Source organism: Lygodium microphyllum, chromosome 9 (assembly GCF_053477565.2).
Source record: "Lygodium microphyllum isolate KBCC chromosome 9, Lygodium_microphyllum_v1.1.10, whole genome shotgun sequence".
NCBI lineage: Eukaryota > Viridiplantae > Streptophyta > Polypodiopsida > Schizaeales > Lygodiaceae > Lygodium > Lygodium microphyllum.
The window spans coordinates 68,640,170-68,668,119 of NC_141143.1; the positions used below are offsets into that span (position 1 = coordinate 68,640,170).

The 27,950-nt window shown below is 39.9% G+C and overlaps 1 protein-coding gene across 3 annotated transcripts; it reads right to left on the reverse strand.

The window, feature by feature from the left end:
- Positions 1-8,484: 8,484 nt before the first annotated feature.
- Positions 8,485-26,066, reverse strand: NUDX14 (nudix hydrolase homolog 14). Of its 3 annotated transcripts, none has more exons than XM_087684682.1 (9): positions 25,715-26,066; positions 25,399-25,638; positions 11,240-11,360; positions 11,036-11,113; positions 10,636-10,728; positions 10,443-10,535; positions 9,351-9,449; positions 8,936-8,992; positions 8,485-8,861 (listed from the first exon to the last, which is right to left on the reverse strand). In XM_087684682.1, exons 1-9 carry the CDS (start codon positions 25,741-25,743, stop codon positions 8,661-8,663), a joined length of 1,011 nt encoding a protein of 336 aa, XP_087540808.1. In that variant the 5' UTR covers positions 25,744-26,066; the 3' UTR covers positions 8,485-8,660. The 3 variants fall into 3 exon arrangements, with proteins under 3 accessions (XP_087540808.1, XP_087540807.1, XP_087540809.1); XM_087684681.1 differs by having other exon boundaries at positions 25,399-25,646; positions 25,715-26,064; XM_087684683.1 differs by lacking the exon at positions 10,636-10,728 and having other exon boundaries at positions 25,399-25,646; positions 25,715-26,065.
- Between the last annotated feature and the right edge of the window lie 1,884 nt (positions 26,067-27,950).

A 27,950-nucleotide genomic window follows, 5' to 3' on the forward strand; every position in this document is an offset into this window, starting at 1 on the left:
CAATGGCAGTTGCAAGTGGCTATAGATGCCAAGAAGAATAAGACCAAGAGTGCTGAAGAGCTGAGGAATAAAGCATCGAGTCCACCCACGAATGAATCCATTGCCATCTCTCCTAACAGTGGTGAAACCTCAGACACATCTATGTGTTCTGGTAAGTCAAAGTACCATTACCATATTAACACCATATTGGGGAATATGGGAATTTTCTATAAGTTTGGGACACATGGTCAAATCTTTGGATTTGTCATAACTTGAACACTATAACTCCAAATGGAGCGCTCTATAGCTCAGTAGATTCTATTTTTCAAGCGCATTCTAATGATAGGTCACAACATATGGTTTTGAGAAACTTATAGGCATGTTATCCGGGTGCCACCTTTTTAGTATTAAAAAATGGGAATTGGGAGATTCCCAAACTCACTAATATTGTGTTTATTGACGGTTGCTTGCAATGCTCAATCCACTAATAGCAAAACTTACATTGACCAATCAAAAGTGGATAAAACACTGTCACAACATGTTGACGAAACTATACCAGTCACATCCGAGGAGAACCATGACACAATAGGAGCAAAGCCTTAGGAGAAACATGAAAATCCCGAGGACAAAAGCAATCCTAGCATTGACCAATCTTGCTCATCTAGGCCTGAACCCCCAGCTATGTTAAAGCCTAGGGAAACTCCCAGAACCTTGCATGAGATAGCAACGGAGCAAGCCTTCATAGAACATAGAAGTGTCATAGAGTGCTTGATTGAGTTGGAGGCTAAACTCAAATTATTCGCACGTGCTTACATCCTTGTGGACATGGGCACATTCCCTAGGGAGCAGCTTGAGGAACATTTGTCATATCCGCTATCCTAGGAAGAGCAAGAATATTTTAACGAGCACTATGACAAGCTCCTATATGAATGCATGCAACTCATCTTTGAGAAGGAAGCCGACAAACTACGCTTAACTGTGACATTCAATGAAGTGCTTTGCCGGCCAAATCTCTTTGAGATAAAGCAGCTAAAGTGACAATTAGAGGGTCGAAGTCAATTTGAAAAACGTTGGTTTGAAAACTACGCTACAATGGCCGAACTTGGAGCCCAGGTCTCAGAGGAGCGATTAGCCCAATGGCGGTCTCAAAGAGACCCGAGCTATGTGGTGCCAACTTCCTTTTGAGTACTAATTGCCCTTCGAGGTATGGAATTAGCCAGAACTAGTCAAGAGAACTCTCTGATTGATAAAATTCTCACTAAGGAGGAGCTACATGTTGCCAGTAGACTTGGACAAGATACCATGCTACTCGATGTTACAAAATATTTGTTGTTATTGAGTAGGCTGCCACGATTACTGGATGCATGTGCCACACTTTAGTACAATCCTAAGTTCTAAAATTGGTTTTTATCCTCACAAAGTGATATGGATTTATAAACATCTATATAAGTAACTAATGTGTTTTGTAAATGTGTATAGATTAATACCAAAAAAAGCAAAGCCATCACACACACAAGCAATGGTAATCAAGCGCAGGTGATATGCATCGAAGTCAATACCATGGGATTTAGATAAGTGATGCCTTTTTGAGCTGCACCTGTTCATAATGATTGAAGCATATGACTTGTGTGTACTCTCATGAGTTTTCAAGTGGATACAGGATGACACATGTCTCTGTACGAAAGCATTCAATGTCCAAGTCACCACAAGACCACCAACCCCACAAAGAGCCATTATAGAAAAAGCAACAAAAATACCAAGAACAAAGAGCCATGACGGAAGCCCCGCTGATGGAAGAGAAAATCACCCTTGCAGAAAGCACACATTGCATTTGAGCATGGCCAAAGCATAATCATCAGCTACTCTCTCTTTCTTGGTCAAACTCTACATCTGGCTCATTCCAGTTGCTACCTCAATTGTACTGATGACTCACATGTTACAAAGAGGTTTGCAAAATCTCAAGTGTATCTCTCAATCTCAACAAATGTTCCTCCAGCATCGAGGCTAGTAACACAATCATCCTTGTAATATCCATTTTTCTCAGGCTTTGGATCTCGACATTTCTTAGTCCAAATGAAAGGCTAATAGCCTCAATGTATTGCATTGGTTGTATTCATTTTATCCACACAAAAAAAGAAGAAAGAGAGAGAGGAAAAAAGAGAAAACAAAAAGAAAAGAAAATATAAGATAAGAAAGGGGAAAAGAAAAATCACTCATGATCACAGTACAACACCTAGGGGTCCTCAAAATAGGTGCATCCAGTGACCTTGGTTGGCTGGCTCCATCCCTAGTCCCCTAGCTCTTTACACATCCCCCACACTTTTTCAGGGCACATCAAGGGCAGGACATACCTAGGGAGTTGACCTGTCACCCTAAACCATTTGCACAATTCTTTTTCGTACTCCATCTCAGTACCATTGCAATTAACAGTGGTAAGCAAGGCATGGAAGACCATGGAAAGTACACTATACTCTTCAACCACTACAAGTAGCCACCAGATACAAAAAGCTAAGGCGTTAATGAGCTCAAGTATGCTACGTCATGTTGTCAAAATCACAAATGATGTCTCAAGAACCTAAATTAAGTGTACCTCTCCTCAACATCAACAATTTTTTCCATCCCATTGAACCCTTGCTTCATCCACACATTGCTACGAGGAACGAGACCAACAGTATTCTAACTACGTAATATTTAAGTATGCACGTGCACTCACATAATATTTGCACCACAATCTATACATAGTTTGGGTCCTCAAGTGCAGGACATTACTCTCGGCTTGCTTGTCTATGTCTCCCAAACTAATCAAATTATGTCTTGTGCACGATAAGAAGACTAGCACTACCCCCAGGGAGAGTCCACATATGAGAGGTTTTCAATTGTGCAGGTATTGAAGACTCCAACGAAAGTGTCGTCAGCTCATCATCAACACTCAACTCTAAATTCTTGTCCTTTATCATCCTGCAAGCCCACTAAAGAATTGTCGCCCGCAGAATTCCCAGAACATTAACACCTGTGCCAACCCATGAGTGCAACTCCCAACAAAAACCAACCATATCACCAACTTCAACAACCCTATCACCAACCAATCAAGCCAACGAAGTGCCACCAACCACCTTCATCCGCACCTCCACTAAAACTGCTCCAAGAAGGCAAACCATAATAGTCCCTTCCACCCACGTCTTCGGTGCATGCCAAAGCCTGCTACCTACGACAGTGAGTGCCATGGGACTCGCACTCATCTAGGAGGGGGTAATGCTAACCCTCAGACAAACAATGTGCAAAATCTAAAGCAGAAGAAAAAGCCAAGGAAAAAGTGAAATGGAAGACAAAGGCGTGCCAAGAATAATATGGAAACAAAAGAAGTGTAAAAAAGTCCTAAATTAAGGAGAAACGCGTACAAGAAAAAGTGCAAGTCAATACTTTTGTAAAAGAGCACAAGATGCACCATGATTTATTTTAAGAGCGTCGGGCTCTCACCCCCCATGCAAATTGTAAAGTAGATGGGCAGTAGGAAGGAAGCTAGAAAGATAGGAGGACAGTGGGAAAAAGGGCCTAGGCCACATCCGCCATGTAAAAAGGGGATAAGGGGATGATCACCCAAAAGAGATTTAGGTTTTGTATATAAAGTTGAAAAGTAAATGAGAAGCTCATTCTTATGTGTGGCCAAAAGTGGATTTCCTCTTTTTCTTCTTCTTCTTCTTATTCTTGCTTGCTTGAGCTTGTGCTTGAGAGAGTGTGTGTGAGAGTGTGAGGGAGTATATTAGCAGCAATGGAATCCCAAAAGAATGATTTCTTTTTTAACTAATCAGTCAAAAGTGTTGCAATTGTAGCATAATACTTAATGAAGCATCTATAAAATGAAGAGAGACCAAGGAAACCATGTAATGAAGTAGTGGTGGTGGATGGAATGGGCTAGTCCTTAATACATTGCACCTTCTTGGGGTCAATCTGTATACTATTTTTGCTAACAATGTGTCCCAAGTACTCCGTGGATGTTTGCATGAAGATACATTTACTTTCCTTAGCAAAGAGTCGATGCTCTCTCAAGATATCAAACACCCTTCTAACATGTGCCAAGTGCTCCTCTTGTGTCTTGCTATAAATGAGGATACCATCAAAGAAGAAATAGAAAGGGGTGAAGAATTTTATTCATGAGGCTTTGAAATGTGGCAGGGGCGTTAGTTAACCCAAAAGGCATCACTAGAAAATGATAAAGCCCACGATCAAACTTAAAAGCTATTTTGATCTCATCACCCTTCCTCATACGGATCTAATGGTAGCCAGAGCACAGATCAATCTTTTTACACCCAACATGTTAATGCATGTAAATTTTAGATGAATGCATGCCTTGATTTTAGTTGGCTCAACACTATCTATGATCTTATCTTTCAAGGGTTGAGCTTCCACTCATTTAGTGCATTAGTCAATGCAAACCAATATATATATATGTTCTTTGCATATTGGGCTCATAATTTCATTAGCAAACAAAACCCATGCCCCATTTTTTAAATGGATCAAATGTTAAGGCAAGATGATCCTCCATGCAATCACATGGTTGAGATTGTCATCCTTTCAAGCATGACATGCATAGCAAATCGATGATCATCATTTAAGACCATTAGGCATCATATGCCATCCTAAAGAATTTTCTTAAACCTAAAAAGTACTCTCTTGAAACTCTTGCATGAGCTTCCTGAAGAATTGGATGGTTCTTATATTGAAAAACACATATTCTTAAGGTTGAAATAATCTTATGTAATGCTTCTATAATGATGTAATAGGGTCTACTTCTAAATGCAAGCTTCCTCCTCTAGTCACTAGTTGGGTGTTCATGAGTCATTCCTACAAGCAAAGACTTGAGGATTTGCTCAAATTAAGAGTCTTGATCTATCAATTATACTTCTTAAAAGTAACTCAGCATGTTGCAACTAGTCATCCACACTTGTTTCGTATTCATTATCTTGAAGGGGCTTCAAAAATGAATAATGTCACCCTCCTTACCCAATATACAGATCGTGGTATAACCAAACTCCTGCAGCAAAAGCATCTACCTAGCCAACTCCAATTGATTGAGACTTATTGATCAAGTATAGCAGAGTTTAATGATCAACATGATAAATAAGCTTAATATGTCTAGACTTATATAACAAGTAGATCATACCAAGAGTGCACATAGTAAATAAGCCAAAACCAACCCTCAATTTTCTCCTACATGAGAATCACACTGACCACATCCAAGGCAACAAAAAAAAATGAATGACAAATCCTACTTTGGTGGCTAGAGAATAGGATTTATCACTAACATTTTCTTTAAGATTTTGTTACTTTGTTCATTGCAACAATCTTTCATGGTTTCTAGCCACATCTTTTTCTAGGAGAATGTGGCCCAAAAGCATACCCCTTTGCTGCAAATATTTGACTTAGATCATCAGTTGTTGTTTATGTGCTTTACTAACTTTTTCTTTTTTATAATATTACAATAATTCATTCATATCAATGTCAAATACTTGAATTACCATAAGATTTCCCTACATGTATAGTTTATCATCTTCTACTTTTGATACAAGTCTGATCCTTTGGGAAACCATTAGTTAGTACTCTGCCTCAACAACACTTTGTTGGTTATGTTGCATAACCCAATGTCTTTTTGTCCACTTGAGGAATAGATACCATAACAAAACTCCAAACCTATATCAACTTGCCTAACTTAAGCCATGGTCTCCCTAACACATTATGACACCAATTTCATGCCTATCTATATCCACAACTGTCAACTTAATAAAGAGACTTTGATCTAGTAGTTTTTGAAATAACAAATGGTTGGAGTTTCCTTTGATTAGCCATCCCAGCTTGAAGAGGAGTTGGATTGCACGTTTTAGAGGTGAGATAATTATTCCAAAGCACACGTCCAACAACACATCATTAAATATTTTCTATGTACTCAACTTGTACAATTGAAACTCCATAATTTGCTACCATGTGTTACAAGGCCATCACAAGTTGATAAAGGTTATGATGCTTACTTTCTTAAGAGGTTGTGCCTAACAGCTTTTGTTGGTGCTCTTACAGCTTCAACAACAATCTATCTTTAAATCCTTCAATCACATCTAAACCTCGCTTGAAAATCCTTTATAATGAAGAGTAAGCCAATGCATGGAATAAATCATCCAAACCACTCATCCCGAAACTTTCAAGTCCGTAACTGAAAAATCCTCCGAAATGAACCAATCTCCCGAATTCCTAAATATCAAACAATCTTGAACATGATGTGTTAGTGTTCCTTCAAAATCATTTGGCATATTTCTCTACAACTTCTCAACTTGCTTACAAGCTTCCTTTCTCAACTCTTCTAATGCTTCCCCATCCATCTTAATATTGAACTAAGCTTGTGTCACAACCAATTGGTGACATCTTCAAGACAATATTCAAATTGGATGTGATCAAAATAATCAAACCCTACATACACAAGTATATTTGATTGCATTGTTGAACAATCTAGAAGCTACATAATACGCTCTTCAAGTTCCTCTACTGATAGTGATTATACATTGTAAACTCCAAGAACTTGCCTCTAACCACCTATCATCCTCCATTGACACTACTAACTTTTAGGTGTTTGTTGTTGCAAACCACCATTTGTTGGTGCTTGTTGCAAGGGTGGCTATTGCAAGCCATCCTTTGTAGTATGTTCCTTGCTATCATCATCCCTCTTTCAAAATTATGCCACGCCCGTAACTCATAGTTAGGGCCAACAAAGTTACCTTGTGTTCCACAATAACAAGCACCTAACTACCATCTAGCACCTAATTCAAAGTAGCTTTTGTGTTGCATAACTATCCTTGACTATGTAATTGGCATAGGCTATTACTTCCTTCCTACAAGTCTAAGACTTATTTGCTTAAGCTTCTCTATTTACAGTCTGTCCAACTTGCTCTATACTAGGCCTTCTTGTCCTTCCTCTTTCTTTTTCTCTTAATATCTATATCCTCTAAAGCCACTTTGAAACTAATCTTGAACTAGACACGTCCTTATTTTTACTATCATAGTCTTCGTTAAAATCAAACTAGTCTGAAGATTCTACTCTACTCTTGCATTTTGATTTTCCTAATCTGAGCCTCTTTTCTACCTATATAGCTAGTTGCACTAAATCATCTATATTATATTCTTGCTGATTAAGCTCTACATTAACAGGGCCAACTTAACCTTGCTCAGGGCCTTTAATGAAATAAGAGAAGTCATTTCCTAGATGGCTTCTCATCATTTACAGTCTCTTATATAAGCTTTTGAACGTTTAGGCATAGCCTCCTATCAGCATAATATCTTTCTGCTTTATCTTTATTTTTCTAAAAATATCACTTCATGCCTTATTTTTCCCAAATCTTAATAGAAATGCTGTTTCTAAATTCATTATAACCATAGACTTGTCCCAACGTATATTCACTAAATCAGTCCATGGCCTTATCCTGAAGTGCAGCTACAAACTTCCCCTTTGGGTACAATGGTAATTGCAACATTTTGTTGGGTGGCTTTTCATACTTCTTCCAAGGTGGGAGATGATCAACCTTCAACCATTTTGGAACTATTTGAGGTGCACTGCCAGTAATTCCCATGAATAAATGTTGTAACCTCCTGCACACATCATCCAGCGGTGTTTGCATTAAATACACAATAACTAGGCATTGGAATTATCTTGATCTGCTGGCTACTGTTTTGAACTTTGCCCTGCACATCTCAGTCAGGTTAATGACTTGCATCCTGAAAATCTTTGGACTGCTTGAAACTACCATTTCCTGATAACTTTCTTGATGTGCCTTGTCTTCTAAATCTTTTCAAGCTGCATGTTTGGGCTTTGATATGAATCAAATCAAAAAGATATGGCAAATGGCCTGACATGCACATCAACAAGATAACCACCTATTGCCCAGATAGAAGCACCAGGAATTATACTGGAAGAGTCGCACGGCCATCCTAATCCCACAGGGTTCCATGGAAAAACCTCCAGTGTCACCAAGTGTAATTGCCCATAGTATGGCACTACAATAATGAGGCAGTCTCTACCAATCAAAATTCCTGAAAGAACCCAAGTACAAGAAACCTGAACCTGAAAATATGCAATACCGGAAAGCACTCATTTCAACTAGTAAGAGCAAAAGGCAGAAACAATGGTCATTAACAGAGTACGCCTTTCATTCATATCATCATTACATTATAATGCCTGATAAACAACATTTCAGGAGTTCCAGTCCTATGAACTCTAAAGGCTTCTTTACACCTCTAATGCATGCAATAAAGGTGTAAGGCATCCTCCCCCCCAAAAAACCCACCTTGTGGATGTTCAGGTGTGTGTCTGATCTCAGGAAAAATAGAAATCATCCACCCACTTAATACATGGAGTTTCACAGATCATAGCAAGTGTCAAATACCATGGAGACATGTAGGCAACTAAGGAAGTCTGCATATATGCTTAAGCCCATCTTAACAAGAGATTACAAGAGGCACGTGATCTTCAAGAATTGTAACCGTGCACTGCATAGACAAAGGTTGTGCATATGGAAGGAACCCAATCAAGGGACCAGCTCTTAAGAGCTGGATTCTAATGCAAGTACAAATTTCAGATAGTTTATAAATAATAGCATTCTTCACTGATGTTTGAAACATCAATACCATACAATTTCTTGAAATCATATGTTTGATAAGTCAGGAGCATTAGGGGGAGCCTGCAGAAGACCCTCCCTTTTTGCCATTTCATAAAGTGTGATTGCAGCAAGGACTTTTGCATCTGCGGTTGCTCGCCATAAACTTCTGTAGGGAACAACATGTACTTTGATGAATTCACCATGATCTCTTAGGCCCATTTTCTGCCCCTGCAAAGATTCAATCACCTGCCATGCCACCATATTAATCCTTTTTGTGAACTTTAAAAAATACTGAAATATAGCAGTCCACACACACACACCTCTTTTTTGACATGATTTCGGTACAACATTAGAGTAATCTCCTCGTCACAGCCCCCCTGCAAATAAGAAAGGATTCCATGATAATATTTGTGATACCTTAACCATTCAAGGACACATGCAAATGTCAATAAGAAGATTTATTCTTGATAATGGATAGGTAAAGTAAGGTGGCTCTTTACTCAGGATAGAACTCAACAACACACATTCGAAAGCAACAAGAAGCACCTTTCTGGATTCCACATTCAAAAACCTTCCCACATTCTAAGAAGAAATTGTCACACATCTAGAGGTTTTCTGGTGGCTGTTGCATGTGAAAATCCAACAGACACCAATTTTTGGATGTCATTCAAAAAATCAATGAACATAAAGCAGAAAAACCAATGCTGCCTTTAAAAAACTATATGTAGTGTTTACCGGGGAAGGAAGCATTTTCTGCCCAGTTGAATCATCCAGGAAACTTGTTAGATCAACAAGATCTGCAGCCTTTATATGGATGCCTGTTTCCTCTTCAACCTACAGCAGCACGAACCGTATAAAATCAGTCAGTATCAATAATACTTCAGCTGATACCATGAAAAGGTCTCCACGTTTGCACACAATTGTGATAAGCAGACAAAGTAGATTGATCATTCCCAAGTTGGCTTGAGGCCCACACCATTCAACTTTCATCAAAAAGATAGACAATGAACCCCAAAGTATAAGTCTTGAATCTTGACAAAAACAGTGAGATCGCATTGCATAATAACACTGTTCCCACATTTTTTCCCTCAGGTCAAAGCCAATTTGCTGTTAGTTTGCAGGCGCCCTCAGTGGAAAGGTCTTCTGTAACTTTACAATCAAAGCAGTGGAAAAACAAATCTATCTGATGCACCCACCCCCACACACGTCCACCCACCCCACCAGAACTGCCACCCTTTATAGGCATGTCCTGCACCACCCAACTGCTCGTTTATGATACTTCCCTTTTTATCCACCAGTTCTGGTCCAAGCCCTGCAAAGTACATTCAGATCCTACACAAAGTGCTGCATTTTTTCTGGGGTGTTGACTGTTTCAACACCAGCCATGCAGCCCTCTGCCATGAAAGCAAAGGTTCAAAGCAGGTTTTCACACTCAGCAAAACACTATCTTGAATGCACTCCAAAAGCTTAAACAAACTCCATGATACTGCAGCATAAAGATAAAACTATTCAATGATGATCTCCAGCACAACCATAAAAACTGAAGCACACAATATGATGCTTCGATTAGCGGCAATGATGCACACGACTGCCAGAATATACCCAACTGCAGCTATTCCTGTGTTCGAGGTTTAAGATTAGGGTCATGTCCCCCTTTATACAGATACTGAGGTTTGAATCACCTCTTATTCAAGAGGATCAGAGGTACTTGAAAACTCGATCTACTGGTGGCGCATGACAACATTAAACACAATATGTGGCACAACAGTTTATGCTATCCTCGATAAGCAAAGATTCAGAAAACAGTCAATTAACTTATCCTTTCACCTCACGAGCAGCAGTTCCAACAAAATCTCCAGCATCGTCATCAAGCATGCCTGCAGGAAGTTCAAAAATCACTCGACCAACTGGTACTCTGGCCTGTACAAAAGAAGAAATAACTGTTTGTCCAGAGTTCTTAATGACCACTTGTTTCAAGTACTACACGAATTAATAAATATTGTAATTAAATTTCAAGAACCTGCTCAGTGAGAACAGCATACTTCTCACCATCACATTCCAACAGTATAAGAATGCCCACAGCCCCACCACGACCAAAAACTATACCTGGCAGCTGCATTTAGAGTGACAGCTAATAACACCACAGAAGGGAAATCTGCTCATCCAAAAGCCTCACATAGCTCTGTCTGACTAAAAATCAGCTTTTGATAAACTTACTGGCACCCTAAGACAAAGAGGGGCTTAAGTTGAAAAAGTGTGTTACAATATGTAGAATATATGCATGCACTCATTCGACTTATGCTAGAACCTATCATCCAAAAGGAGAATGAATCAATCAAACTGCCTAGGGCAAGAAGTATTTTAAATTCATTCTGCCTTAAATGAATCCAGTGCAGTCAACATGAACCATAAGTCCTTACCATTTTTCCAGTTTCATCATCTTTCACTTCTGCCTTGAACTTTATAAACCCCACACGTTGCCCAAACATATCAACATTCTGGTAGTACCACATTGCATGGAGAAACATTACTATACTTCCTGAAATTCATTTAATCCACTGAAAGCATCACAATATAGCTGCTGAAAGGATCACAATTGTTGGAATAGAAAATAATCACAAGACCTGAATAATAACTTTTCTCAATGAGCATGATGCTCCACCGCTTGCAGCTGATGTTAAAATTCCTGTCTTATCCTTTAGTTTGGATAACCACTGCTTGAAAGGAGTTGATTCTATAGCTTTTCTACCAAAATTGAAAACCAGCATAGACTCAGCCAAGCAGTATTGATAAAATGATGGTGGAAAAGAGGACAAAAAGAGCATGTAGTAAACTCAATACTCCACCCCTAAGTATCTCATAAAGAACGCAAGTTTTTAACCAACACCTAGAAGAGACCAGTCACCAAAGTGGCCAACTGCAGAACAGGTCATCCTAGGGTATCAAGGTATCGATAGTGAAAAGATCAACAATCTTACAATTAGCATGCTTAAATTTTTATCTGAGTGTGCTGGTAATGCACAAGGGGAGAATTCAAAGTGTGTGAAAGACAGCCAGCTATAGAGGAGAGAGAAATGAGAGAATGAACAGTAGACAATGCTAAAAACCCAATGTATTTCCTGAACTGAAAAGTGATGGAATGAAAGTACAACTGAGATCTAAGGTAGACCTAACCCCTAACTCAACTAGAGTCAACTAAGTCTAGTACTACCGCTAAATGTAGTGACACAACTTATTACTTTAGTTGTGTTCATGCTACAAACTAAATAACTAAAGAATTAGGCATTGCCCATGGAATTGGCGAAGTCTAACAGCCCCTTGCAATGCCAATGTGATGGAAGTACAAGAAGATCAATCATCAAAGGGTAGCACGTTCAAGGACTTTCGAAAAGCCTCAAACTTCTCACGAGGAAGTGCTTTGGTGGAAATGACAACAACATTTTCCTGTGTACAGACGTACATCAAACTGATATCTCCTGCATAGCATCTCTCTCTCTAACACATTGATAATGTACCTCAATGTGTTTTGTACAAGCATGAAACACATGATTCCGCGCCACTGCAATAGCACTCTAACTGTCAAAACAAATGGGTATGGGACCCTCCAATAAAATCTGTAGATCAACCAACAATCTATGCAACCATACACATTCCACTATTGATGTGAAGGCTGCGTTGTACTACACCTCACAAGACGAGGTAGCCACTATGGGTTGTTTCTTACTTAGCCACAAAATGCACAAGTGGCCCAAAAAGAAACAATGTCCACTAGTCTAATCACTAGCCCAATTTGAATCATTGTAAGCTTGTAGGTGCAAGTCTCCCCTCGAGAAATAATAATGCATATGACTAAGTACTTTGCAAATATCTAAAGATCCGCTTAATAGCTTGCCCATGTATTGTCTGTGGGTTGTGCATAAATCCCATGCATGGACAGCTTTAGCCTTGTTGGCTCCATAAGAGTGCACATATGTTTGCAATTTTGCATATTTAACCTATGCAAAAGCTTATCCACATACTGCAATTGCGCTATGATGATGCTACACTGATTTTAGGTGAATCAAATCACCAAATAGTAGTGTAAGTGAAACATATCTGGCATAGCAAAAGCATGTTTCAATTCAGCCTTGAAATCTGCAATTTTATGCTATTTTGGTCTACTAAGCAGCATATCATCTACATATAGAATGATTGCTAGCAAGTCCCCCCCTTCATTCTTAATATAGATGGTGGGAGCAATTGGACTATTTGTAAAGCCAATGTTGGCCAAATAAGCATCAATCTTAAAGTACCACACATGAGGAACTTGTTTTAAACCATAAAGAGCTTAATGCAATTTATAGACCGTGTGCTCTTTGCCTTCACTACAAAGCCTGGAGGTTGTGACCAAGGCTGTCATGTCTGATGGCATCCGACTAGTACAATCCAATGCTAGTACGATACTAATCGGACAAATAAATCTTGGACCTATGTCCGATATTACGTCCAATGAAAAAAAAAACATATAATTTTAAGTCTATGCTTAATGCTTGGACTTAAAACATAAACTTGGAGATTCAAGTCAAAAGTGAGTGCAAAAGAGAGTTGAAACAAGACTCAAGAGTATAGCATGAATAATAAAACCAACAACTTTATTATGAGACAAATGTGCAATCTCACACAAAAAGTATACAAAAATGGATTGAGATAAAGGCCATCATCCATGGCTCAATCCGAATCAAGATACGTGATTACTCTAGGTACTCGTATCACTCTCTGTATCAAAGGTGGAAGCATCCTCGTCGCCACTTGAAGGAGTAGAGAGCTTGAGGGAGTAGAGAGAGGCTAGAGCTTAATGGAGGAGGAAATTGGAAGGGTTGAGAGGTTAAGGAAGGAGAGAGCTTGAGAGAGTAGAAAGGATGGAAAGCTTGAAAGAAGTAGAAGGGGTGGAGAACTTGAAAGGATGAATGAGATGGGGGGACGAGAGAGAGAGAGAGAGAGAGAGAGATTTCAATTCTAAAATTTGAATGGTGGCCCATGGGAGAGGATGGTTGCATTGTGCCATTGTGTGTATATGAGAGACAGAGAGAGATGGATGAATCATGAGAGAGGGAGAGGAAAGGAGAGAGAGTTTTTAAACTTGTTAGTTTAATCTTTAAACTTTTCTCTTGAGTCCTTGTGTGAGAGCAAGAAAAGATAGAGAGAGAGAAAAGAAAGAAAAGAATAGAGAAGAGACAAAGAATAGAGAATAGAGAAGAGAGAGAGAAGAAAGAAAAGAAAGCCACAAAAAACAAAGGGGGAAAACGGTCACAAAAGTGACCGTTTAGTGACCATTTGGCTATTGACGTACAGGAGGCAAGGCATAGTCGAAACTGGATGGGACCAGACATGGTAGACGAGATTGGACGGGTTGGACGAGTTGACCCATTTGTCAGACATGGACAACTCTAGTTGTGATACATAAACATCCTCATGTAGGTCAACATTCAAGAATGAAGTCTTGATGCCCAACTAATGTACTTTCCAAACATAATTTGCAGCCTTAGCAATGACACACCCAACCATACTCATACGGGATGTAGGAGCAAATGTCTCCTCATAATCTATGCGTAGCCTTTTGCTAGCAAACATGCCTTGTACTTGTCTATAGTACCATTAATCTTGCGCTTGAGTTTAAAACCCATTTTGCACCAATGGCTTTCTTGCCAGGTAGCCACTCAACAAGATCCCAAGTATTGGTGGTGGCGATAGAATCCAACTATTATTGCATGGCCTCCATCCAATGGACATCTTGTTAGGCTTCTTCCGAGAAAATAGGCTCATCATCATCTAACAGTGAGCTCATGAATACATGTTCATCACAAGAATCATCCACTTCCATAATTTCAACCAAATGGGTCCCCCCTGCATGATGTGTTGTATGTCTAGCAGCCCTTCTAGTGCACTGAGGTAAGGGAGCATCCATTTTACTCTCCTGGAGAGAGTTTGCAACAGCCATCTAGGGACTATTTTGCTGCATTTACAAAAGCCCTTTCTTGTTGTACTGCATGTTCCACAACTAGAAACATATCATCATCAAGTACTCGCTGTTCGGGAGCATGTGGTCCAGTAGCAGCTTGCTGTAATAAGTCAGTCTGGTCATTTACAGCAGGCTCAGACCCCAAAGATAGTGGTAAGAGACCTTTAAAACATCACCCTAGTCAAAAGTGGCTGGCATTTCAAATTGGTCATGTGAAAAGGCTGCATTTTTAGCAAAAAATAACATCTCTACTGACGAACACTTTCTTTGTGTGAAGATCATATGACCAACCAAAACTGCAGCCAATAAAAATGCCTTTTAAGGCTTTGTTATCGAGCGTTCCTTGAGGCTCCTTTGGCACATGTGCATAGGCTATGCATCCAAACACCAAAAGTAGTCAACGTTTGGTTTCTTTCCATGCCAAGCCTCAAAAGGTGTGACACCCTTAAGTGCCTTTGTCACTGCACGATTCAAGACATGATTAGCACATTGACAGCCCTCAAGCCAAAACTTATATGGTAGCCCCTTGCTCTTAAGCATACATCTAATCATTTCCATGATTGTCTCATTGAGAATCACGAACACATTAAAAAAAGGAGAAAAAAGAGAAAGCAAGAAGAGAAGAATGATATGCACTGAACGAAGAAAAAGGCTAAATACAATGAGTGAGCAGTGCCTACATGCAGCCCAAGGCATGAGTGAGGGCACCAAATCAGGCTGAATAATGGTGATAGCACGTTCGATAGTGATGGAGACAATGACAAAGACAGGGACGGAGAGTGTGCACCCTGATGTCCACGATGAAGATGGAGAAGACTGCAGCCACCTGGAAGACAGAAAAGTGAATGATCTGCCCAAGCCAAGTGGTCAGTTATAAATAGCTGAATCCAACCAAATCTGGCCGGCTGCAGCAGTCTGCCCTGCACCTGCTCTAGTCAATTGCATTTAATGCAGTCAACAACATGCAAAAATAATGCTGACATGGCATCTGAGTAGGTGCAAACTGCCAAGGAGGCTGGGCACTATCTAACAGAGCAGCATAGGCTGGAACATGGCTGGGAAATGCAATAAATACATATTAAACTATGCACAGGGCGAAGAAATGCACACAAAACTCAATCAAAGCTCCTATGTCTCCAACAAACTAACATCCCCTCTCAGATCCTAGGAGTCTAAAGACCAAAAAATCTCAAGTGATGAAGCATAGAAGCCTTGGGCAAAGGCTTCATGAAGAGATCCGCCGCATTGTCCACCATAGGACAATAGACCACCACTTACCCAGAATCTACAATCTACTCCTGTACATAATGATATTGAACACCTATGTGCTTCATGCGAGCATAAAACACAAGGTTCTTGGCTAGAGCTGAGGCACTCTAGTTATTCACTCGCAACTAAGTGGGACTTGTCTATGAAAAGCCAATCTCTACCAACATCCAACAAAGCCAAACTGTCTCTATAGCTATAGAACAAAGGGCGCAATACTCTACCTTTGTAAAAGAAAACACCACAATAGGTTGCTTCTTACTATTCCACAAGATAGCCCCCAAGCCAAGGGAGAAAGCATAACCTATCGTGGATCGTCGCGAATCCACATCACCTGTCCAATCTAAATCACTCTATCCAAAAATATTAGTTCCCCTCTCTGTACATGATGTGAAAAATGCACTAGCTATAGAGGAGAGAGAACGAGAGACAATGACAGTGAGTGAGTTGAAGCAAGAGAGTAGAGTGTATTTACTGAACTGAAAGATAGAGTGAAAGTACAACACTAGTTTAGATCATAGGTTGACCTAACTAACCTTCCACCAACTAACTAGAGTTAACTTAACTTACTCTAGTCCCTAGTATCACTACTTTAATGTCTGAAGACACTAGGTATACACACACTAAATTGAGAACGTGTTGAGAGAGAGAGCGAGTGAATGCTAAGATGAGTGTACTAGATTGTGATGATACACAAAGAATAAAGAATGTATTTATATGTTAGGGTATAAATAAGAGTGTGTTCACACCCGTATAACTTTATACGGAGACGAAGGGACTTCACACCCAACCTCCCACTTAAAGGCCCGAAGTGGTACCTTTAAGCTCCCACTAATCAGGTGCAATGCTCAAGTTAAGCCTTTGCAAGACTCTTAGTGAGAACATCTGCAGGGTTATCTTGGGTTTTGATCTTAGTCAATGTGACAAGACCATCCAAGATCTATCTAATAAAGTGGTACCAAACATCTATGTGTTTGGTACGTGCATGGAATATAGCATTCGTAGCGAGACATATTGCACTTTGACTATCACAACCAAGCACTGGGATACGTGAAGAAAGACCAAAATCCTTGACTAGACGACCAAGCCAAATAGCTTCCTTAGAAGCTTCTGTAGCTGAAATATATTCAGCCTCTGTAGTACTCAATGCCACAATTTTCTGCAACCTTGAAAACCAAGAGATAGCTCCACCAGCCAAAGTAAAGACATACCGACTGGTAGATTTCCTAGTGTCAAGAGCTCCTACCATGTCCGAATCACAGAATCCCTGCAACTCTAGTGTACCCTTTCCATTGTCTAAAGTGGAGCAAAAATGGAAGCATAAACATATGCTATAATAAACTACTAAAACACAAGACAAAAGAGAAGGGGAAAGACAGAACACTAGAGAACACAATACAAATGAGAACTTACATGTATGCTTAGAAAATGGAATCCATATATCCAACACAAGACAGTTCCATACAACAATGAGTCACTAGCTACATGGGCAACGGCACTAGCTCCTCTCTCCACAAAGTCCCCACACGTGTGATGGCAGATGAGTGATTGAGTGAGTTCCTCAATATGATCAGGCCGGCCAGCATTTAATGCTGGTCGGCCAGCAATAAATGCTAAATATGACCAAAATGAAGATATTAAAAATGCCTAAAATATCCTAAATAATGTGTCCAATCTGTGCATGCATAGACTCACACATGAGTTGACATATCTACTAACACCCTCTCTCAGATCATGGGTGATCTGATACAATACAATGGTACAAGGAGAATGAATCATAAACCATACAACATAGAACCACCAAGTAGAACCAGCAATAAATGCTAAATATGACCAAAATGACGACATTAAAAATGCCTAAAATATCCTAAATAATGTGTCCAATCTGTGCATGCACAGACTCACACATGAGTTGGCATATCTACTAACACCCTCTCTCAGATCATGGGTGATCTGATACAATACAATGGTACAAGGAGAATGAATCATAAACCATACAACATAGAACCACCAAGTAGAACCGTGGATACCCAAGCAATGGGTGATCAAGCCACCACCAAGTTGCCTCAAAGAGAACCTGATATCGAGGTCAATTGTACTAGCCTAAAAAGAGAGAAGATCATAGAATATATCTGTGTTTGTCCCAATGTCTCTCAATAGCATACATGACCATCCTGTCAAAAATTCCTCTAGAACATACGTGACCATGGATTCTCGTCTGGCACCAGAGAGTCGTGAGGGATGCCATCATCACCACCATTAGAAAGTAGCTGAGGAAGGGACCATCTGACATCCTACAAAATCAACTACCGTTTTCAAGAACCAAGTGAATGATACCTGCACCCTTTACCTCATATGCATAGTTATTGCCCAAGTAAACCTTGCCTAGCCAACCTACAGTGCATTCAAAAAATGACTCCAAGGAGAGAGTAACATGAAAAGAGGCACCGTTGTCCACTATCCATGATTGGGAAAAGCTGAAAGTAAGGCATCAATTACTTCCTTTTTGGTGATGTGCATATCACCAGCTACTGCCATAGTGTCTGCATTGCATAAGGCTACAACAAGTATCTCTCCACTGTCAGAGAGCTCTTCAATGACCACACTAGATGCAACATTTGCCTTTGCAACTTCTTTTCACGAATCATCTTTCTTGTCATTCTTCTTTTTCTTTCCCTACTGTTTCTTTCTTTCTTGCTTTTTCTTATAATACCAGCACTTGGGCTTTTTATGCTCTTTACATCCACACTGATAACAAGTATGTTTGCCCGTGCTTTTACTTCTACTTTTGCCTTTATTTGTTGCATTCCCTTTCTTCTCTGACCTACCTCTAAAATGATAGGCTGAACCACTGCTTTCTGCATTGGACTTTCTTCTGATCTCCTCATTGAGGATAGAGTCTCTAACGCCATCAAAGGTTAAAGCAGTGTTGTTGCTAAGTGAAACAACCAAAGCCTCCCGGCTATCAGGTAAAGTCATCAGCAAGAAAATTGCTTTCAGTTTATCATTGAAGGCCTACAAACCAAAGTCCTACAACTAACTCAAAATCCTTGTGAAATCACTCAAATGCTCATGCTAGCTTAGACTCATCCAACTCCATGTTCACAAGCTTACGCATGAGATGAACTTGACTTACTAGAGTTGTATTTTCATAAGTATCCATTAACTTTTTCCATATAGCATAAGTTGTATCAAGAAACTTAATGTCTGTAAGTACATCATCAAATACAGCCATTTTAATGTATACAATGGCTGCCTTGTTGAGTCTAGCCCAATCCTCATCTGCCATAGCTGCAAGCTTAGTTTCCAAGAGAGCATCATCACAGTCTTTGAGAAACAAAATGCCTTGCATCTTGTCCTTCCATAGATCAAAGCCATTGCCATCAAACCTCTTGATTTCAAGGAGGGATTTAGCATCACTGCTGCTAGAAGCATTAGTGGCCATTTGTCAGCAAAGTGCCAAGTACCAATGCTGTAATTTATGACACCAAATAACAGGCTGAATATTCAGCTAATTTCAGCCCGAAATTTCAAGAAATAAGAGCAAGATTTAGTGTCACTATACTACAAACAGTGCCCAAATACAAGTACAGCAAAAGAGGAAATGACTTTTAGCAAGATAACTGAAATTTCAGCATACATTACATGCATACATCACTGTTAGGTGACTCCCACTTCAGCAATGTCACCAAAAATACACATCCCAAATCTGCAAATAATCTCTAAGAGAGCTGCACCATGAATATTCAGCAATACATCAACTCAATAGGAGCTGCCTGACATGTATATTGCATACATATTTGTCCAAATCAACTTCTGATACACAAAAAATACCCAAGAATTCTCTGCGATTTCTCCAAAATCTCACAATTCGGAGATAAAAGACTCAAATTACACTACTTACATCACCAAGATTGCTTCAGCAATGTCTCCAAAATGCATTGCGCACATCAATTTTGCCAAAATCTACAAATTTCAGCAAAAGCCCCAAAATGTCAATCACCAATCTGCCCCAATTGCATTAATACGTGTTCTCGAGAGCATAAAACGAGCAAATTTAGCAAGATTTCACAAAATTTTGCAAAAGCCCCAATTTCTCAGGTCTAAATGTGCACCAATATCAATAAATTCAGCTCAGCTAAACAAAATTTCACTTATACATGAAAAGCCCCAAATTTTTCAAAGCCAATGTGTACTATGTTTGCAATTTCTAGGTCAAATGTCACTGTATTGCATGAACAACATCAAATCTAGGAAAAGCCCCAAATTTCAGCTATGAAATTTCTGAAAAATCTTAGTTGTGCTTCCATGTGTGAATTGGGGCCTGTATAGATGTGCCAAGTCACACAAAAAATACCAACGGACTGTCAACTGACTATAGTGACTTGTCGTGGTGGGCTGTCGCGAGCTGTCATCTGTGCCCCACTAGTCAAAATTGACTGCCGCAAACTGTCGTGAGCTGTCACCTAGTCCATGCTGATCAAAACTAACTGTCATCAATTGTCATGAGCTGTCACCTGTGCCCCACTGGTCAAAACTAACTGCCGCAAACTGTCGTGGGCTGTCGCCTAGTCCATGCTGATCAAAACTGACTATCACCAATTGTCATGAGTTGTCGCCTGGTCCACGCTGACTAAAACTAACTGCCGATTGCAGTCGCCTAATCAAAATGGACTGAAGGACTATCGCCTACACAGATTTAGGGCTTTTGACTTGTCGCCTGTCTGTCGTCTATACTCAACCCGGCCTGAAGCTGACGTTTCTTCACGCGGACAAGTTGAAGTTGACATGCACGGACTTCGAGAAGTGTGACACCTTAGCCATAGCTCTGATACCAGTTTGTAGAAAAGAGTGCACAATGGGAGTGTGAGTCAGAAATGAAGCAGCACTGTTGAGATTGAGAGCAAGTGAATGCCAAGATGGTGTACCAAATTCTGACAGTACACAAAGAATAAAGAATGTATTTATATGTTAGTGTACAAATAAGGGTGTGTTCACATGCATATAACTTTATACGGAGACAATGGGACTTACACCACCCAACACGAAAAGCCTCAAACTTCTCACATGGTAACGCTTTGGTAAAAATGTCCGCAGCATTTTCCTCTATGGATACATACATCAAGCTAATCTCACCTGCATAGCATCTCTCCCTAACATAATGGTAATGTACCTCAATGTGTCAAGCATGAAACACAAGATTTCGTGCCACTGCAATAGCACTCTTGACTGTCAGAAAGAATGGACGTAGAACCCTCCAATGGTATACATAGATCAGTCAACTATCTATGCAAACATACACATTTCACTATTGTCGTGAAGGCTACCTTGTACTCAATCTCGCAAGACAAGTAGCCACTACAGGTTGTTTCTTACTTAGCCATGAAATGCATGAGCGGCCTAAAAAGAAACAATGTCCACTAATAGACTGCCTAGTGTCCGAATCACTAACCCAATTTGAATCACTGTAAGCCTATAGATGCAAGCCTTCTCCCCTAGGAAATAATAATGCATGTGACTGAGTACCTTGCAAATATGTGAAGATCTGCTTAACAGCTTGCCTATGTATGGTCTGTGGTTTATGCATATACCTGCTCACATGAGATACTACATACCGAGTGTCATGGCGTGTGTTACAAGGATAAACAAGAAAACTAGCAACCTCACTGCAAATTGCAACATCAAACATCTCTTCACTATCATACATAGACAACTTTAAGCCTAGCTCCATGGGAGCGCACATAGATTTGCAATATTGCATGTTAAGCCTATGTAAAAGCTTGTCTGCACATTGTGACTATGACATGATGATGCCATGCTGATTTTGGGTGAATTGAATCCCCAAATAATAGTGAAGACAACCATATCTGACATAGCAAATGCATGCTTTAATTCAGCCTTGAAATCTGCAATTTTATCCTCTTTATGTCTAGTGAGTAGTATGTCATCCACACAAAATATGATAATGAGCAAGTCCTCCCCTTCATTCTTAATGTATACATTGGGAGAAATTGGACCATTTTTTAACCCTTTGCTAGCCAAATAAGCATCAATTTTAGAACCCTCTACTAGCCAAATAAGTAGTTTGACTATTTTGGAACCCTTTGCTAGCCAAACAAGCATCAATTTTAGAGTACCATGCATGAGGAGCCTTATGCAACTTGCAAACCATGTGCTCTTTTTCCTTGATGTCATGAGAACATGTATTTTTGAAACCTCACTTAACATGTGGATTAATTTTTAATCACATGATTAAGTAAATGTTGCACATGTGAGGTGCAACTGGGGTTAGAGTAAATTTACAAGCTCGGGACCCAAGAAAATCACGGGATGTCAAAGACAAAAGTTGCTACAAGTTATGTTGCATAGGTACTTGGTGGTATCCAGTGTCAATTGTTGGCCTAGGTCATTCATTTGGCCATAAGTGTCAATTGGTGACACTAGAGATGTGGCGTTTAATGGTACCTAACGCCGATCTAATAGTCAAAGATAGCACAGAGAGACTCGGGCATGAAAGATACCTAGCCAATTTAAGTATTGGCCAATTTGATTTTTTCTGGGCACCAAAATAATTATTAGATTAATTTTCAAAAATTAAAGGCTAAAAAGTAATATTTAATGTTGAATGATGTTGGAAAAACCATTTGGAAAAGCTTCCACTTGGCAAACTTGCCCATACAAGCTGGTAAAAGGCTAAAGAAGAAGAAAAACGAGATCATTCTTGCTGTAGCAAATATGGGAGAGCTGTGACCAGCCATGGCCAGCCTATTTTCAGCCATTGCAACCAGCCACGAGTGAGTTTTGAGGAGGCAATTGCAGATTCGGACCCACCACACTGGGCGATGGCATCCAGGTACAAGGTGACAGCTAATTTGAATGTGGGAGAGCTGTAAGCAGCCATGGCAAGCCTATTTTCAGCCATTGCAACCAACCATGAGTGAGTTTTGAGGAGGCGATCGCAAATTCGGACCCTCAACAGCTAGGCGATTGCATCCAGGTACAAAGTGACAGCTGATTTGGATGTCTCAGTTGTAGGCGACAGCATTTAATGCTGTTGTGGCAAGGCAACAATCTGCATTTGACTGATTTTCTGTCATTCTTAACAACAAAACTCTGAATTTTCTCTCTCTACAGTTTTCTCTCTCATCTCCCAGCTATTTCACAAACTTGCTCCGAAGATCTTAGCATTTGGACCCTTGGAGACTGAGAAATTGCTAGTTTCTCTACTTTAAACCCTAATTTACAGCAAAAAGTAGGGTTTAGCAACAGTCTCAGGAAGCGTGCCAAAAATCGGAAGCTCCAAGACTTGCATTTTTCAGGGCTGAACGTAAATTTCATCTAAATTCAGGTGGACTAGCCAGCCATTGAATTTGGGGCATTTCCATTGTCTATAAAGTGAGTGAAAGTCAAGTAAGTGCCTGAATCAAGAGGCAAATCAGATTGAAGACTTGTTGGTCACTTTGGACAGCAAGGGAAGTTTGGATTGCGAAGGGGATCGGAAGAATCCCATTGTAAATCAACTTCGTCTTCAATAAAGCTAAAGAAATACCGAAAGGGGCGCCAATTTTGGGACCGATCAAGTGTGCATTATCCAAAATCAGTAGGAAAATTTGTATTTTCAGATTTGCATTTATTGTTTGCAGTTGTAATTAAGTTGTAATCAGGGATTTACCACCCATCCATGGAAGGAAGGCCAGTTTCACTTAACCACAACTCCTAGAGATTGTGAAACATAAACTTTGAGCTACCATAAGCATTATGTGCTGCACTAGCCACTTACACAGCCCCAAAAATGCTTAATTAATGAAAACCCTAAAATGATATGTGTTTTGAGACTCTTAAAATGGTATGTCATATGAGGTTCCGAAACTTTCTATAAATAGGCATGCTGAAACCAACCTTTCTTCTCAGATAGGGTGGTAAATAACCTGATTAAGCACCGATTACAACATGTTAACACATGTCGTGGGGATTACAAGAAAAAGCCACATACCTCTTCTTCTACCCTTTTTTCTTTTCAGTTTACTTCTCAAAATCAAAATGAATTTGGTGTTCCTATTTCTACATTGCATGGTGCAGCATCATCATCATGATTTCATTTTTAATCATTAAATGGTAAAAATGAACAAAATGCATCTGCATCTTTCACGCCACAAATTCAAAACCCACCCATCCCACCACATTCTTCCATTGCTTCCCCACTTCCCTTCACACCATTTACATTCCCCTATCAAACACCTCATGTTGCACATCACACCGCGTCGGGGGGTTATGGAAACATAGGCACCACCTTTAGAACCTCGTCCTTTCCTCCATCGGTGTTGGAGCTCTGCTAGGGATGTGCAGTAGTTCAAGAGAGTGACGGCGAGAGAGAGTGTGAGAGTGAGAGTGAGAGTGAGTGAGTAAAAGTACGATTAGATTTGAGTGTACCAACAATGTGTTGGTACACAAAGAATAAAATGTATTTATACTCAAAGAATAAAATGTATTTATACTTAGGGCATGTAAGGGTGCATTCACATATACAACTGAATAATGTGTGTGTACTATACACGGAGGTCAAACAGGCCTTTATCCCAACCACCTCCCACTTAAAGCTCTAAAGTGAACCTCTAACCAACTCCCACCAGTCATTCTACATCAAATCCAACTTCTCACTACTGCGTTTGCTGGTGTTCGACATCCGGAGGTTGCCTTGCTGCGATTCGGGATCCATTCAAAGTACGACACACTCTCCATTCAGTCATTTGTTCAAATTCCACTATGTTCATTATCTCTGAGTTACCCTAACCCTAACTGTATTCTTTCAAGTTTAAGCTCTATCATATGCTTTCATTTATGTTTCTGCATTAGGGTATTTCTTCACATAAACATCCTCATGTAGACCCCTATTCAAAAATGTTGTCTTTAGGTCCAATTGATGTACTTTCCAGCCATCATTTGCAGCCATAGCAATCACACATCAAGGTATACTATGCAAAGTCCATGCAAAGTGCAATATGTGATATACATTGTACAACAAAGTGCAAATCGATGTACAATACAATGTCAATGTAAAGGGTGGGGGGAGAGAGAAATACAATGTCAATGTAAAAACTAGGGGGAGAGAGAGCGAGAGAGAGACCGCGCATGCTTGTACGCATGTGTGTGTGTGTGTGTTTTTTTTCGGGTACTTCAACAAGTTCAATTTCTCTGTTAGTAGCCATGTGGCTTTTTTGGTTTTTCCTTTTTCGCTGTGCATATGCTCTTTGCATGGATGATGTAGGCCAAACAGCCACATCGCCCATGTGGCCTTTTTGGTTTTTCCTTTTTACCTGTGCATATGGCTTTTTGCATGGATGATGCAGGCCAGACGGCCCCCTGTCCATCTGATTATTCTTTAGTTTCAGCAACTTTTATGATAAGGGTAAAAGTGTGCTATTTGAAATGCCTTGATTGACTGTGACTATCCAATTAGGAACAGAAATCCATCTCCAAAGGGATTGCAATCTAGGGTTTTCTATGAGGCAAGGGCACTACCTCAATTCGACACTTGTAACGCCAGGCGCAGCAACCACTTCAATGGTGTCTCCTCCAAAATCGATGTGAAGCGAATCAGAGTGCGAGATGCATCCACTTGAGGAGCTCGTATGGAGGCCCTGAGAAGCCATCGCGAGTAGAAGCTTTGAGAAAAGGAAGGTATCCTTAGGCGGCACGGGGCAAGGGCTTCTCCTGGCAAGATCCAGTCTCTTCCAGAGCCTGAAAGTGGAAGCTAGATTCCTGTTCTCCTGTATCAAGACATGTTGTGTTGCTGTTATGTGGAAATCCCAAGAGACAATGAATGACAGAACCCAACCTTGAAATGCTTGCAGCTATGTGCTGCATTCAGACTGCAAGGAATGAGAGGCCAGCCCTTTCTGCAGGCCAAAGCTCCCACCATCTGCCGTCCAGCCAGAAGAACCAGCCAGGAGGCGATGCCTCATTTCTTCATACCTCTCCCACATGCCCAAACCTCTACTTGTGCTTTGCCAAGCCAAAAATGTCACCTTTTACACGTACTACCATGGCTATATCCAAATCTAAGGGATGAATTGTACGTGAAGCGCTTAGAGCAATCGATAGGGCATCTACGTGAGTTGGATGAGAAGCCAAGTTGTGTGTGAGTTGCGCGAGAAGCCAAGTAATTCTCATGGACTGTGGTGGATTTGTGACTCTATCCGTATGGGGTGTTGTGAGGGTACTCTAGCAAAAATGTTACCTCTTTACACATATTGACATCACTATATTAATTGCTAGGGGATGCAGAGTACCCAACAGCATGCAATGGATATATTAAAATCTAACGGATGCAAAGTATCCAACAGCATTTAAAGCAACCTATAAGGCATCTGCCGATAAGGTATCTATGTGTATTGTGTGAGAAGCCAGGCTTGATTCTTAGGGATGAACTAGTGGATTCATTGCTCCTATCCATATGGGGCATTGTGAGGGTGCTAAATAAACTGCCAAAAATGGCATTGCATTAGGAAAAAGAAAAAGGATACATGATGATGCAAAACAAAGAAGATAATGACACAATCTGTGACGACATGAACAGGTTTTCAAAGATTGTAACAAACTAGACCATGTTCTTTAGACACACAACTTCATTTTGAAGAAAGTTGTAAAAATCAATTTGGAACATGCTAACTTCGCTTAAACAAGGTGATAAAAATCACAATGGCCTACCTAAAGAGAGAACAAGGTGGCAAAAACCATAATGGCCTACCCTAAATGAAGAGCCTTGATGGAAAAGGAGTCGGTATATAGCACCAACAATGCATAGAGAAGCCTTTAAGGCATGAGTATAGATGTTGATGATGAACGTGCACATCATTCACTATAATCATATGCAAATGGTAGAAAATTGGCTAGCAGAAATCATAGCAAGTACAAAAGAAGTTTTAGCTTCTATATATTTGTTAATGATCATTTTTTATAATGTGGATTGTATTGAGTAAAGTAAATTAGAGATACAACACACATGGGTGTAGCTGGGACCTAGCCCATAACCAAAAGCTTCTTATAGAAGAGCTTGTAGATCTAGATTTTCTTACCCTCAAAATGTCGTAAGGTTGATAGAATCCAAGGCCTTACTAGAGTTCCTACCAAAGACAATGTTGTTCCTCCTCTACATGGTTAATGCATAAAAACATAATAGTTTTTATCATGGAGTTGGTTGCAATATAAATAAACTTGGTTTGGTGATAACAAAAATCCCCAAAGGCAATGAAGCACATTGTTGTAGTGGATATTCCCCTACCAAAGTGTAAATACATGTAAGCTCTTATCATAATTTTTTTGATGTTTTTGTCAAAGGCATGCTAAACTATGTTTTAAAGCTCAAAAGCTTACACGTTTTCATGTGAGACAAACCTATTGCTACTTTGTATCTCATGGCTCATTGAAGTGGCTACCATAGAGAAAACTTGGGACGATTCAAGTATCTTTATTATGTTATATTATAGCCTCCCCTCTGCTATGTGGCAAAAGGGAAGGTATAGAGTAAACATAAGGCACTTGCATACTATGAACAACCAAAAGATTGTAGAACACATGGCAATTTGAGAAAGCACCAAAAGAATATGTGTATGTTTCTATGTGGTTTGAGGATTTGAAATTTTGACTTTTCAATGGGAGTGGTGCAACTACCAATCAATATAAGGAGTTGATTCATTAATTGACTAGGGAAATAGCTTATTTATCACTTTGCACTCCATGTGTGTGACCACTAGATGGACAAGACTTAGTGGCCAATGGCTTGGAATTCATTGTCTAGAGTGAACTACCATCTTTGCAATTGCATTGCATTGGGATTATTGATTACAAGTAATAAGTGTAAAGCTATCGTGAAGCGAACTTATGAGGGAAGCAAAGTTGTTGTGCAACTCCCTCACTTCTTTTGAATAGACATACATACACATGCATGCGCATGCACGTGCGCACACACACACACACTCTCTCTCTCTCTCTCTCTCTCTTTAAGTTTTGCTTTTTGCTCCCCTCTCTTTTTTTCTTTCCAAAGTTTTTATTCTCTATCTCTCTCCATCTAC